General features: G+C 37.2%; 1 protein-coding gene across 4 annotated transcripts; it reads right to left on the bottom strand.

Moving 5' to 3' along the window:
- Positions 1-2341: 2341 nt before the first annotated feature.
- On the bottom strand, positions 2342-11729 carry LOC122065731 (disease resistance protein RUN1-like). Of its 4 annotated transcripts, none has more exons than XM_042629574.1 (8): positions 10789-11729; positions 7417-8512; positions 6696-6977; positions 4458-6592; positions 3802-3860; positions 3535-3637; positions 3257-3402; positions 2342-3140 (listed from the first exon to the last, which is right to left on the bottom strand). In XM_042629574.1, the coding sequence occupies exons 1-4, from the start codon at positions 11469-11471 to the stop codon at positions 4952-4954; spliced, it is 3702 nt and encodes a 1233-aa protein (XP_042485508.1). In that variant the 5' UTR covers positions 11472-11729; the 3' UTR covers positions 2342-3140; positions 3257-3402; positions 3535-3637; positions 3802-3860; positions 4458-4951. The 4 variants fall into 4 exon arrangements, with proteins under 4 accessions (XP_042485508.1, XP_042485509.1, XP_042485511.1 ...); XM_042629575.1 differs by having other exon boundaries at positions 2342-3137; XM_042629577.1 differs by having other exon boundaries at positions 6382-6592; positions 10789-11727.
- Between the last annotated feature and the right edge of the window lie 4117 nt (positions 11730-15846).

The raw sequence follows: 15846 nt of genomic DNA, 5'->3' as shown, positions 1-15846 counted from the left end.
TTTTTTTTTTTTTTTTTGGTACTTTGAGAATGCGAGTGCTTATGTTTTTGGAGTTAAGGTAAGGCGAGTTATGTCCCCCCTTGTATTTTTTTTTTCTATTTTATTAATAATATCTTAGAAGCTCCCCGGGTCCAGCTAATATTCGGGGTAAAAAAAAAATCTTGTGTATCAATCTCCACAAATACCGATATGATACAAATTCAAATTGGCTCGTACTGTTTTGGATCAGTTGGTTTTTCTCAAACTTTAAATATTATATATATAATGATTTTACCCATAATCCACTATCAATATTGGATCTAGGATTAGCTAAGTATCGATATATGAATTGACCGACCCAGACCATTACTTTTTTTTTCTTATCCTCAATATTATCTAAGACCTAGTGGACCCCTAAAATATTATTAATAATATGAAAACAGAGGCACTCACACTCTCAAATCACAACCAAAAAAATCAAAGGAAAATTATATTCTAAAAAACACCACTCAATTTTATTTCCCTAATGATTAGGCTAAGGTCTCTAAGAATAGTTTGATCATCGAGAAAAATAGAATCCGTAGTTGATGCGCATGCCAAGTTCACTAATCAATCCGCTACTCTGTTACTCTCCAAAAAGAGAAAGAGATTCAATTTTGAAGAGATTCACATAGCGTCATAAGTCATAACCTCCTGAATCCAATGCTCGCAACTTCGCAACTTCGCAACTCACATAACCTATTAGACACTGAATTCACAATCAAAGTGGAATCATAACTAATAAAAAAATTTGAGAAACCCATATCCGTACATAACCTTAATCCATCCCTCAAAAGCACGCAGCTCAACCACAAAATTAGAACAAATATCATACATACACCAAAGAAAACTGCAAGCTTCTGTGCCATCTTGATTTCTGAGGAGACCTTCCCTTCCACTAATTCAAAGGTTTTCTTTGCTAGCTCTGTCCACTTTCAACTTGACTGATATCATAGGAGGAAGCCAAAAACATGAGAATTACAACTCTTTGCCTTGACACAAGGGGAGGGGTGTTTAATATTAAGAACCTACAAAATAATATTCTCTCTCATAGATGGACACTTAAGAAACTTAGATGGAAGAAGAATCTTGTGCACCAATTTTTTGCCTTTTTATGTATTGATATTGGTCTCTGACGATATTGATTTGATATCGATCTAGATCGGATAGGTGGATATCAGTCGATTTTACCCTTACTTTTTTTTAAAAAGTATTATTTCTTACTATTTTACACCTGAAACGATCCAGATAACCAATCCAAATCGGTCTTAGATGGACACTTAAGAAACTTAGATGGAAGAAGAATCTTGTGCACCAATTTTTTGCCTTTTTATGTATTGATATTGGTCTCTGACGATATCGATCTAAATCGGATAGGTGGATATCAGTCGATTTTACCCTTATTTTTTTTTTAAAAGTATTATTTCTTACTATTTGACACCTGAAACGATCTAGATAACCAATCCAAATCGGTCTTAGCTGATACCGATCCGATACAACTGATCCCAGAACTATACTTGAAATCATGAGTGGTGGTAATAATCCTTTTATGAAGTCACAAGCACACCCTTAAGTCCTGCATTGGATTGCCAAAATAAAATTATGATCCTAATGTCATGGGTTGGAAGAAAATCCACATCCAACAATCTTCCAAAATAAACTTGAGCTTTTGTCACCGTCCCACCCACTAATACTTAGGACCCTGGTTGGGGCAATCTTTAATGATAGACACTTTCAAGGAGAGGGGAATCTCTGCTCATATACACCTTGTGATCTTCTTCACCCAAATACTTTTCTTCGCGAATGAAGAACGGTACAGTTCAAACTCAGATCAATTCACATTCCATAGTTCTCATAGACCTTGAGTAATGGTTTGAGGTATCAATCGGATCGGTTGTATTGGGTGATTCAGATCAATAACGACAAATGCTAGTCTTGATACCTGGTCGATCTTGCATCAGTGGAACGATACAAAACAAGGTTAAAATATCAAAAACCTTGATTTTTAAGAAATAAATCTGTACCGTTGTCAATTTTCTAAGGTGACCGATCTCCTATCCGATACCATACACTTAAACCATGGTATTATCACCATCGCAAGGGATAATAGTACATTAAACCAGGGTGAGTCAAAGCAGAGGAAGATGAAGTAACCGCATCTGACTAATTTCGAATCCCCACGAGTGGAGGAGCTAAGCATTGGCTTTGAAAGAAAGCTGGAGTACCGTTTTAGAAATAGGAATCGGGCCTAGGATCGGTCTCTCACTACAATGGAACATTTTCTGAAGAGAGGAGCAGTGAGAGAAGCATCTCGCAAAGGTTCTGTTTCGGCAAAAGTGTATATTAAAAGTAATAAAGAATGATATACAGATTAACACCCAGATGACAGAAAATCAAGCACTCTTAACACTTCGCTTTCAGCATTGTCATCAGTAAAACAAAGACAAACCAGATAGACCTTATGAATCCACCTTCAGCACTGCCATTAACAGAAACCACTAAGTCTAACAAGGAACATTAGATTTATCCTGTAGAAAAAGACTCAATTCTCAAAACAGAATCCAGATCTCCCTTGAATGTCCCATATAATCTCATCTTGAACAAAAGGTGGATTTGTAAGCCAACTGATTGACATCTGAGTATCAGCCCCATCTTTTGCTAATAAATCAGCCAGTGCAACTTCCCTATAACAATGGGAGATTTTCCAAAAGATGTTTGAAAGATAATTTTTGAAGAAGATCCATTTCTGCTGAAAATACCATGGAAAGGTATTCCTTCAACATTCCAGAGCTCCTTTCTCTTCCCACAAATCATCTCAAATTCCTTTTGGTCCATATAATCATTGGGATTAAGACGAGCACCACGCTTCCTATTCCACCAAAGCAGAAGATTGTTGACGGGTAAAATTTGACAGGAAAGTTTTTCCTTGAATAGATGCACTCCATGAAGATATACACAGCAGATTCAGATGTTTTCAAGCAAAAATTACACCTTGACGCCAAAGGAATGCCTTCTTGTGAGACCTTGTCATCCATTGGAAGTCTTCGATGGATAAATTTCCAGCCAAACACCGAATGCACATTGTTCTACAATTGTCTCCATATAGGAGCTAAGCATCCCTACTGCATGGTTTGTTCATATACATATAAATAAATGGAATTAAATAATCCAATTAGTGACAAATGCTGGTTTATTATGCAAGCAAAAAAATAGTAAGGAGAACAACCAAATATGTTACCTTTTCCCACAGGCCATCACAGGCTAGAATTAGGATTCCTCGTTGTCTTCCTCAATGGGACAAAATGTATAAGCCAGGAAGGCATAAATTGTATGTCTCCAACATGACATTACTCTGTACCTGATGCATCATAGAGCAGAAACCGCCTGTAGTGGAACCAGAAATGCATAAGTTTGCAAGAAATGACAATAAGTTACCCTGGATAAGTGATTATGCAAGATTAAAATCCAAATAAAACTATAATGAACAATTAATGGTGAGAGTATTTGGATAACAACCTATATTGAATAAGTAATAGAAGTGCAGCAGCGCCACATCTAGATATTTTACTCTCAAGGGATACTGATGCACCCTTCATTGGCAGTGGAATGACCTTCCTCACTGGAAACCGAAACAAAATGCTTAGCTAATGCTCAAGGGTGTTCCAGTATTAACAGGAGAAAAAAAAAAATCTTCTATGGAGTGAGACACCATCCTTCATTCACACTAGCATGAGGCTACGAGAGAAGGGAGCAACTGAGAGAGGGGGAAGAGACAGAGAGGACCTTATTCATTCTGTTTGAAGACGGTCCTTGTAATATGTTTTCTTCATCTTCAGCATCACCTGCAGGGGAAATATGGATGAACAATGTCACACTTGATGCCTACTCACCCAACCACATCCATATTGGTTAATTACTGTGGTAGCCTTGTAATATCAACCAGAATCTTTGGCTAAAATTTCATTTGGTCCCAAGTCCAAATGGAAGTCCAAATGGAAGTTGGATCAGTGAACTAGCTTGCCTGCTTTAGAGTCTTAACATATTTGTTTTGACCTGAGAAAAAATTCAAGCAAAACTGTGTGCACTGGATGGAAATTTAAAATTGTATATATTAGGTGCCTTAAGTTTTCTAGCTACATCTTCCACAACATGAATCAATCTGTATAGGGATCTAATGAATGGTGATTGGAGAATGAGTGAAGGTGAATTGTAGTTCTAATCACTGTGGGTGAGGAAATTCATACAAAAACACCCATTTCTGGTTGAGAAGATAAGCTGATAATCAACTTCAAGCATAAATAAGAAACTAAGTGAAAAAATCTGAATCATCACAATGGTGGAACATAGAGAAAATTTTATCCCAAAAAACATGAGGAAATATTGAGAGAGAACTGAAGTACGGGTGAGAGGTAGAGTTGGGGAGAGAGAGAGAGAGGTACCTGCAATGATTGAGGGTTGAAGCTCCTCCCTCTTCCAGGACCTATAATAGATGGGCTTGCAAACTGAATTTTGCACGATCCCATTTCGTGCAGATATGACAACCTCTAAGACAGATCTCAAGTAGACTACCACTCTATATGCAAGCAAGATGGATTCAATTTTTTAGACTTGAAGCTTGAAAAATCTGGTAATTGCATGGATATGCACCCATGAACATCAAAGAACTTTAAGGACTCCAACTCATCAACACCTTGAATCTCGGTTAACTTCTTGCAGCCACTAGTGTATAGACACGACAATTTCTTTAACTTTGACAGACATGGTAATGTTTCAATAGAAATGCAACCCTGAATACAAAATGACTCTAAGGATTCCAATTCGTCCACACCTTGAATCTTAATCAACTTCTCGCAATTGTTAGCAGATAGTCTCGTCAGATTCTTCAAGTTTGATAGACATGGTAATCTTTCAATAGAAATGCACCCATCGATACTCAAGACCTGAAGAGTCGCAACCTATCAACTCCATGAATTTCAGTAACCTTTTCACAACCCTCAATCTCCAATACCTGCAGTTTTGTTAGGTTTGAGACATCTGGTAATATTTCAATTGATTTGCATCCTCTTACATACAATGTTTCCAAGGACACCAATCCGCCAAGACTTGGGATCTCGGTTAACATCTCATAATTAAAGAGAGATAGATCTTTCAGGTTCCTCAAGGGTGAGACATCTGGTAATACCTTTAATGATTTGGATCCATTTAAGGATAATTCTTCCAAGGATTCCAATCCCTCAAAACAGTTAATCTCTAGCGGCAGGTGCCAAAACTTTAAATCCTTTAACATCTTCAAGTTCGATAAGTCTGGTATTCTTACAATTGATTTGCACCAACAAATGTGAAATATTGTCAAACATTCCAAATCCTCAGGACCCTCAATCTCAATCTCAGATAACTTGTCACACTTCCAGATATATAATTCACACAATTTTTTGGGAAGTTGCATCTTTTTCAATGATGGGCAATCTGATATAGAAAGTTTCTCTAGTGAGTCCAATCCCTTAAGGCCCTCAATCTCAGATAACTCATTGCATAGTTTAATTTCAATGCACTCAAGATTCTTCGAGTCTGATAAATTTGGAATTGTTCTTAATAATTGGCAATTCTCTATACTCAACTTTTCCAGAGAGTACAATCCCTCAAGCACTTCAATCTCAGATAAGCCAACTCTCCTGAACTCTAAGCACCTCAATTTTTTCAAGCCCCTAAGTTTTGGCAATTTTCTCAATGAGTCACACTCCGAAATCTCAAACTGCTGCAGAGAATGTAATCCCTCAAGGCTTAATTTTGCTAGCTTGGAGCAATTACTAAGATCTAATTTCTCTAAATTTCCCATGTCCAAGTAACCTGATATTTCTCTAAGATTTTCACAATTCTGAACAATCAAGCTTTTCAGACCTGAGGGAAGATGTGGGATGCATTCTAGGCGAGGGCATTCATCTAAACCAAGCGACTCCAGACTCGTAAGAGCATTGATAGCAGTTGGTATCTCCATCAAATTTGGGCAGTCATAAAGTTGCAATACCACTAAATTTGTCAGATTTGAGAGCATTGGGAGTGATCTCATTTCACATAGCGAAGCATCCAAATATCTCAAACTTGGAGGAAGGTCTGGGAGATCCATCTCCAATCCCATACGAGGCTTGTTTTGATATTTAATTCTAATAGCACCTTCATGTTTCATAGAAGAAAGGTCTGTACTTAAAATTTGGAGGTTTCTCAGTTGATGTACTGAACTAGGTAACCTTATTGCAGAAAAGTCAACATACAGCTCCGTTAAGGCTTCCAAGCGGCCCAATGTTTCTGGCAATTGGTCGATTTTTACATTTCTAATGTCAAGTATTTTGAGAGAAGTCAACTCACCAATGCTGGCTGGGAGATGCATTAGACTCTCGCACTCATTCATGTTCAATATGATTAACTTCTTAAGATGACCAATGGACGCTTCAATTGTAACCAACTTTTTACAGTCTTCAAGAACCAATACCTCCAATTGTATATTTTCTGAGAAGTCTGGAATCCGGGATAATTCATAACAATTGCTCAAGTTCAGAACTCTAAGAGATTTTGCCTCCTGCATAACAGAACAAAAATTTATCACATATTAATCAATTGATGTTTAAAAGTATTCTATGATTGATCGCAAGAAATAAAAGAAAGGGAGAGTTCTTAGAGACCTTGATATAGTTCCAACCCATCCAATTTTCTGTGATGTCACTCTCTGACAGATCAAGAACACACAACCTCCTTAGACTGGTTGGTGTAAATTGCATAGGGCATCTTTTCCAACTAAGCCATCTCATTTCTGGAAAAGAAAGCACCAAGTTTCCAGCAACCGTGGCATTATCCACCTGAAGTAACCTTAGTTTAGTCATAGCGGCAAAGGATTCAATCATCATACATTGGTTATTTCCCCGATAGGGGAAGGTAATAGATAGTCCTTCAACTTTCCTTGTTCCCTGCAAAACAAAGGACCTTAAATAAGTATGGAAGATTATCATGTAAAACCAAATTTAGTAACATTCACAAAGTCTGGTCAGGCTTTAGTTAATGGGTGGGTCCAAGTTATAATGGACCAATGCCATCCACATCAGTGGTCAAATATTAATCCGAAATGAAAATGCTACAACAATTGAAAAAGCCAGAATATAACACATTTTGGCACTTTTTATAATTTGTGTATTGTATTAGGCTGAAAGCCTAAAACTTGGATGGTGAGGTGGGTGTTGGTTCCTTTCTAACATGAACCCAACCCATGTCAACCATTTGGTTTGTCAAACCTTATATTGTAATGACCGATTACTTTAGCTGAAAATATATAGCTAGCTAATGCTTCAAAGCATAATTAATGACTGGAAACACAAATTTAAATGTACTAATCATTTATTGAAAACCAACCTGTTGAGTACTCAATACTTCCAATACCTCCTCGTGCAACCACAACCTACTACGTTTCCCAACCTCCTTAGGGTTTTCTTGACGAACAATTTCCCTTCCAAGATCTCTCAGCTGATCATGCATCATTAGCTCATTTTCTTCACCAATCTTAACTAGTGACTTCAGGCAAAGATTTTCAATTCCTGATTTAGGGAAAAATTCACAGCCATCCCATATGTAACACGCAATATTCTTTTCCATTCCGATAAAAAAACAAGCAACATCAAGAAACATCGATTTCTCTTCATCTTCTAATCCATCGTAACTTATTCTCAACTTTGTCAGCACTTCATTATTTGGAATTTTGGCCAACTTCTTCACTGTGTCTTCCCATGTTGATTCTGTTTTATGACATAAATAAGAACCTATAACCTCAAGAGCCAAAGGAAGTCCTCCAGTTGTTTTTACCACATCTTTTGAGAGATCCAAATAATTTTTTGGAGGTTGGTCAATTTTGAAGGCATTTTTGCAGAAAAGTTTAAGAGATTGATCTGAATCCATTTCATTGGGCTCATAAGTTTCGTCTACTTCAAGAACATTTAAGACATGCCTGTCCCTAGTTGTAATAATAATCTTACTTCCAAAACCAAACCAGTCACGATTCCCAATTATTGCATCTAAGTTACGTTTTTTATCCACATCATCAAGAACAATAAGAATTTTTTTATTTGATAATCTTTGCTTGATCATATCAATTCCTTGATCAACACTAGTAATGTTTGGATTCTCAAGGTTCAAGATATTAGTGAGAAGTTGACTTTGCAAATGGACAGCTCCCTTTGTTCGGAAAGTTTCTCGAAAATCTGCTATAAAGCTACATCCTTCAAAGTGATGATAGACTGTATTGTACACACACCTGGCAATCGTTGTCTTACCAATGCCACCTAAGCCATGGATACCAATAATCCGTCTATCTTTAGATGTAATGTTTAACAACTTCATCATTTCTTTAATATGAGAATGAATTCCGACCATATTGTCAGAAATAGTCAAGGGGCTCTTTCTTAATTCACTCCAAACTTCGTTAACAATTAATTTTATTAACTTCCCTTCATGCCTGCATAATTCAAACAAAAAGGAAAATAAATGAGTTGGATGATAAATTAAAAAGATAAAAATGGTAAAGGAAACATATGAATTGAAAATGGATGAAACATTTTGTGAACTAAAATATATTAGTTTATCACTAAAAGTAAATTATGATATTTTACTGCATTCTTCCTATTGATTCTCACCCTAAATATTTAACTGTACAGATAGAATTTTCGGGAGCCACAATGTTTGGTTTGGTTAGAGAAAAGAAATTAAAAGGGCCGAGGCCAAGGAGGTTTGACGAACTAAAAAGATTCACATTTTTGGAGAGATATTTTTAAACAGAAAACAAAGATAGCGAAGAACTAGTGCAGTCTGCTTCCAGGTATTAAAGTGGGGCAGGGGCTTCTGGAATTGGAAATGACCCCAAGCTTAACAGAAGAAGCATTTCATTTTTGTATAGAGCTTATGTGGCATGAAAAACATAGGCAGATGAACTCCACCTTACCAACTTCCCCCCTCCTCTAAACTCAAAATTTTAGGGTCATAAGTGACCTTTCAAAATTCTATTGATCATAGATGAAAGAGAACAGAGTTAAGGAAGGACAATCCTCCCCTCTACCAAACCGGCTACTAGACAGGGAGTACCTCATATAAAACTTTGCATGCCATCAAAGTCCAAAGAATACTAGATATAGCCTACCAATTAATTGAAGGGGCATGCTAGGCTGACACTCCCTCCCTCAATGGACCTGAAATCCTCAACCCACCACCCGAACAATAAGAACTACACATGTAGATTAGATGTAGATGTTGGGGGATTGTTGTGGACCCACTAATACAATTATTTTGGTCCCTAATCCATATTCATTAGGAGTTGCTCCTCCCTTCAATGGAAATTGACTCCCAACTTCCTCCTTACTCTTGAGTAGTATTTTGAGAGAGACCGTAAACCTGTGATAGTTGATTTCAACATTGCTAGGTATAGATGTGTTCAAGGAAGGTAGGTCATGATTAGGTGATTTTAGCACCAAAGGTCACAGTGTTACTTAATTGAGGGAACGAAAGATTTGCAAATGGCAATTTAGAGCTGTTCTCCCATGAAAAATCATTATTTTCACAATAGTAGAGTGAAATAAATCTGTACCTAGGAGCATCAACAACATATGGAAAAACCTCTCTTGTGCACAACTGAAATCCTAGGCCTGTAATGATGGAAGCCAAGGTATGTATGAAACACTATTCAAAGATAAGGGGAATGATGTGGATTTGTGGTCTTTAAACCCGGCTTAGATCACTTATGGGCCCACCCCGAACAATAAGACTCAACTAATCAAGGATAATGGAGATTTTCGTAAATTCGGTAAAAGTCCACCTCATGAGTAAAGTAACAAGTGAAGTAGGGCTGCAACAGGGTAGGGTAGGGTTGGGAACCCCAGCCGAACCCTAAGTCCAGGGCCAGGGCCAAACTTGCACCCCTATAAATAGTGAAGGGATCAAATAAGAAATGAAATTTAGAATTGGGGGCTCTTTTGATAATTAAAACAAGATTAAGTACTAAAATAGATTAAGGGATTAAAAGAGGCTTAATTGTAAATAACCAGAATTTAGATGTTTAATAGCAAACGAGGAAGAAATCAACTTTTTCTTTCTCACGTTACTCAACCAGGGACGACCAGTGGCTACTTTGAGCGAGAGAACTCACGTATATAAGCCTCAATCATCCCCTTTTCTTTTTATTATCCGTTTCATATTTAATACAATTCTAGTAGCTTTCCCACCCCAGATAATATTCGAGTTTAGGAAAAAAAAAAAAGTTTTGACACCCTAACAAGGGCAAATTAGTCACCGCAAATATTAATCCAAACCTAAGTCAACTCGGCCTGGCATTGGCCTAATTGATAATATAGATTACAATTGGATTGGATTGGAATTGACTAGAATGGGTCCTAGCAAAGAAAAAGATTTGGCCGAGACCTAAGTTGGGGAAATATAATCCTAGGGGCAGGGGCAGGGGCAGGGGTGGAATTTTCCAATCTACCCTTAAAGATTCCATTTCCCGTTTCGCTCCCAAGAACCACAGGATGGATCCCATGGGAGGAGCCTAAAGATCTAAGAAACACAACGATTCAAGGGTTTTTGGGCCGATAAAATCCAATTTGGCAGATTAAGGCAGTAACGATTAAGATCCGTTAGAATCGAGATCGATATCAGCCGATTCCAAGCCTAATCGGCAATTCACCTAATTGATACCCGATTACCGATTCATGACAATATGAAGAAGAGGTGTTGAGGACTTACCCGTCAACAGTATTCTTCAGATCCCATCCTTTGGATTCACCAACCTCTCTCAAAGCTTTCTTCCACACCTCTACAGTCTCCTTGTCGAAATTCTTCTCGTGGTCTCGAAAAGCATTCCCATAGGAGCTACCAGTAGTCTGGTTTCGGACCTCCGATGGATCTACATCGTAGAATAGGGGCATCGCTTTTATTTGTCTTTTGCCCCCCTTTTTCATGTACCCCGCAATCTCTGCAACTTCATGGAGGCACCATTTGCTGGAAGCATAGTCCTTTGAGAAGATGATGATAGCGATTTTGGACTGGTGGATCGCAGAGATAAGCGCTGGACCGATCTTTTCTCCGATTCGAAGTCCTTCGTTGTCCCTGAAAGTGTGGATTCCTTTATCGAGGAGGGCGTTGTAGAGGTGGTCGGTGAATTTAGTGCGGGTATCCTCACCTCTAAAGCTCAAGAATACCTCGTAATCCCACTCAGAAGAAGAGGAATCATCGCACTCTTGTGTGGCAGATGATGATGCTGCTGCTGCGTCGTTCTTTCCAGAAGAGGAATCGGAATCGGAGTCGGACTTTTGTGTGGCACTGGCATCGTTCTTTCCATTTGCAGAAGCATGATCAGTTCTTTTGTCGAAGAGTTTCTTTAGAAGAAGAACGATGAAAATCCCTCCTACAAGCCTAAGAGTAAACATTTTTCTTCCTTTCAAGAGATGTTAAGGAGAGATTCAGGAGCATAAACTTGATTTGATGATTTGATCAGTTGTTTCTCAGTTCTAAATCACAAAAGTAGTGAAACTGGAATGAAGCTTCTGGCCGGGCAACTTCGCTTCTAAGTTCTAACAACCATAGTACCATACCATGATCTTGTGTTTCTACTTTCTATAGCAATGATTGAAATCTATCGTTTTCAGCACGGTAGAGTAGAGAAAAGCTCTATCCTGCTTTTTTTCTTCAAATCACCCTTGTCCTTTGTGTTTACCTTTTCAAAGGCAATAGTTTAAGTAATCGCTTCCACCACCATACATAAAGAAAAAGAAAAGAAGACTTGTCACGATGTTATCCTCCTGTTTTCAACCAAAAAAAAAATCTCTACAGTAAAAGATGTGTCAATTTGGAACCAATTTCAAATCGATCGTTTAGTGACAGTTTGCAATGCTCATGGCCCCTACTGGGCTGAGCAATGAGTACAATCATAGAAGGGAGGTAGACTTTAATTTTCCAGACAGACATGTAGAAACGCAAACTTAAAACGATACAGAAGATAATGAAAAAACAAAACAAACAATGCACACAAATTTTACGAGATTCGACAAGGTTGCCTACGTCCCCAGTGAGATGAGATCCTGCTTCACTATCAATGGAGAATAGGGTTACAGCGCTCGTCCTCACACCTGTCAGTATTGCTTGCATTACAGAGAAAGAAACCCTCGCTACAAATATATAGCGACTAGGTGCTGCACCAGTACATCCTTGGATTAAACTGCGACGAACTACAAGACATCATACACCAACAAGACAACCATCCATGAATGAGGGAGAGAATAGAGAAGAGAAAGACTAAAAACACAAAAGGCATTTGTGAATTGTGAGCATGGTCTTAAGTGTCCGGATCGTATTGATCGTATCAGATCGATATCTGTTGATATCGATATTTGGTCATCTAGATCGATTTATGATAAAACGGTATAAAAATATATACTGATCAATTCAGATCAATTATGTATATCGATTTATGATAAAACGGTATAAAAATATATATATTTTTCAAAATGTAAGGGCAAAAGTGACCATGCACCTATCTGATCTGATGATTTTGATATGGATGAATATCGTATTGATATATTCGAAGATTGATATGGAGAACTAAGTCTTTGATCATAAGTGACTTCTCATTTCAATTCTTATTTTCTTTCATTGTAAAAATTGTGTTCCAAAACTCATGCAATCCGTGGAGCTGTTGCTATTGATTTCAAGAAAATAAGTTATCTATCTATATCATTCTCTCTGTGTCGGCATATGGTGTTTGGGACTAATCACTTACTCTAAATTTGAGGTTGATATTTTTATTCCAATGGATCTTAGGCATATCATAAGGGAAGACAAAGTTGGGCTCTTAGTTTTCGTTTTTGAGTAGGGTAAGTGTTGTGAGTGTTATATATATATATATATATATATATGGCGGGTTATGTTTTCCTTTTTGTATATTTTCTACTGGTTCTTCTAATAAAATTTTAGTAACTGGCTTGGATCCTGATAATATTTGAGTTAAAAGAACTTTTCACCTTTCTCCTTGCGTCGACTCTCCGGTGTGACTTTTCCATTTGTACCATTTTTGTGATAGATTTTGAAACGTTTTTATATGCAGAAGAAGCAGCAGCAGCAAAAAAAAATTTTACAGAGAAAAAACTACAAAAGTGAATTGAAATTTTTTATGTTTTTACCCTTACTCTGTATCAATTTACCAATAAATCACCTCCCAATTGGTATCATTTAATCTTTTTTTTATTGGATTATAACTTTTTTTCAAGATAAAAATGGTAACTATCACCAATTCATGATCATGTGACTATAGCAATAATTTAATCATTTACACCAAATTGTATCTTCGAGTGGCGGCAACAATCATGACCCTTAATTGGGGTCGAGGCCATGGATTTAGTTCTTAGGTATTGATATTGGTTGGTGAACTTGACATGTGCTTCAATTATGGATTCAATTTTTTTCGATGACCAAATTCTTCCTAGAGACCTTAACCCAATCATTAGGGAAGATAAAGCTAAGTGCTCGATATTTAGAATGTAACTTTTATTCCATTGGTTTTTTTTTTTGGTACTTTGAGAATGCGAGTGCTTATGTTTTTGGGGTTAAGGTAAGGCGGGTTATGTCCCCCCTTGTATTTTTTTTTTCTATTTTATTAATAATATCTTAGAGGCTCCCCGGGTCCAGCTAATATTCACGGTAAAAAAAAAAAATCTTGTGTATCAATCTCCACAAATACCGATATAATACAAATTCAAATTGGCTCGTACTGTTTTGGATCAGTTGGTTTTTCGCAAACTTTAAATATTATATATATATATATATATATAATGATTTTACCCATAATCCACTATCAATATTGGATCTAGGATTAGCTAAGTATCGATATATGATTTGACCGACCCAGACTATTACTTTTTTTTCTTATCCTCAATATTATCTGAGACCTAGTAGACCCCTAAAATATTATTAATAATATGAAAACAGAGGCATTCACACTCTCAAAGCACAACCAAAAAAATCAAAGGAAAATTATATTCGAAAAAAACACCACTCAATTTTATTTCCCTAATGATTAGGCTAAGGTCTCTAAGAAGAGTTTGATCATCGAGAAAATTAGAATCCGTAGTTGATGCACATGCCAAGTTCGCTAATCAATCCGTTACTCTGTTACTCTCCAAAAAGAGAAAGAGATTCAATTTTGAAGAGATTCACATAGCGTCATAAGTCATAACCTCCTGAATCCAATACTAGCAACTTCGCAACTCACATAACCTATTAGACACTGAATTCACAATCAAAGTGGAATCAGAACTAATAGAAAAATTTGAGAAACCCATATCCATACATAACCTTAATCCATCTCTCAAAAGCACGCAGCTCAACCACAAAATTAGAACAAATATCATACATACACCATAGAAAACTGGAAGCACTGTGCCATCTTGATTTCTGAGGAGACCTTCCCTTCCACTAATTCAAAGCTTTTCTTTGCTAGCTCTGTCCACTTTCAACTTGACTGATATCATAGGAGACCGCCAAAAACATGAGAGTTACAGCTCTTTGCCTTGACACAAGGGGGGGGTGTTTAATATTAACTATTAAGAACCTACAAAATAATATTCTCTCTCATACATGGACACTTATGAAACTTAGATGGAAGGAGAATCTTGTGCACCAATTTTTTGCCTTTTTATGTATTGATATCGGTCTCTGACGATATCAATCCGATATCGATCTAGATCGGATAGGTGGATATCAATCGATTTTGCCCTTACTTTTTTAAAAAGTACTATTTCTTACTATTTTACACCTGAAACGATCCAGATAACCAATCCAAATCGGTCTAAGCTGATACCAATCTGATACAACTGATCCCAGAACTATACTTGAAATCATGAGCGGTGGTAATAATCCTTTAATGAAGTCACAAGCACACCCTTAAGTCCTGCATTGGATAGCCAAAATAAAATTATGATCCTAATGTCATGGGTTGGAAGAAAATCCACATCCAACAATCTTCCAAAATAAATTTGAGCTTTTGTCACCGTCCCACCCACTAATACTTAGGACCCTGGTTGGGGCAATCTTTAATGATAGACACTTTCAAGGAGTGGGGAATCTCTGCTCATATACACCTTGTGATCTTCTTCACCCAAATACTTTTCTTCGCGAATGAAGAACGGTACAGTTCAAACTCAGATCAATTCACATTCCATAGTTCTCATAGACCTTGAGTAATGGTTTGAGGTATCACATGGATCGGTTGTATTGGGTGATTCAGATCAATAACGACACATGCTAGTCTTGATACCTGGTCGATCTTGCATCAGTGGAACGATACAAAACAAGGTTAAAATATCAAAAACCTTGATTTTTAAGAAATAAATCTGTACCGTTATCAATTTTCTAAGGTGACCGATCTCCAATCCGATACCATACACTTAAACCATGGTATTATCACCATCGCAAGGGATAGTAGTACATTAAACCTTGGTGAGTCAAAGCAGAGGAAGATGAAGTAACCGCATCTGACTAATTTCGAATCCCCACGAGTGGAGGAGCTAAGCATTGCCTTTGAAAGAAAGCTGGAGTACCGTTTTAGAAATAGGAATCGGGCCTAGGATCGGTCTCTCACTACAATGGAACATTTTCTGAAGAGAGGAGCAGTGAGAGAAGCATCTCGCAAAGGTTCTGTTTCGGCAAAAGTGTATATTAAAAGTAATAAAGAATGATATAGAGATTTAACACCCAGATGACAGAAAATCAAGCACTCTTAACACTTCGCTTTCGGCATTGTCATCAGTA

This window comes from Macadamia integrifolia, unplaced genomic scaffold (assembly GCF_013358625.1).
Source record: "Macadamia integrifolia cultivar HAES 741 unplaced genomic scaffold, SCU_Mint_v3 scaffold2107, whole genome shotgun sequence".
NCBI lineage: Eukaryota > Viridiplantae > Streptophyta > Magnoliopsida > Proteales > Proteaceae > Macadamia > Macadamia integrifolia.
The sequence above is the reverse complement of the archived record's forward strand: the minus strand, read 5'-3'. Positions and strand labels throughout refer to the sequence as shown.

Coding starts and splice junctions, on each gene's coding strand:
- LOC122065731 (XM_042629574.1), bottom strand. CDS start 11,471: ATGTTTACTCTTAGGCTTGTAGGAGGGATTTTCATCGTTCTTCTTCTA. Junction 6,978..7,416: donor AAGTATTGAGTACTCAACAG/GTTGGTTTTCAA, acceptor TTTGTTTTGCAG/GGAACAAGGAAAGTTGAAGG. Junction 6,593..6,695: donor TGGGTTGGAACTATATCAAG/GTCTCTAAGAAC, acceptor TCTGTTATGCAG/GAGGCAAAATCTCTTAGAGT.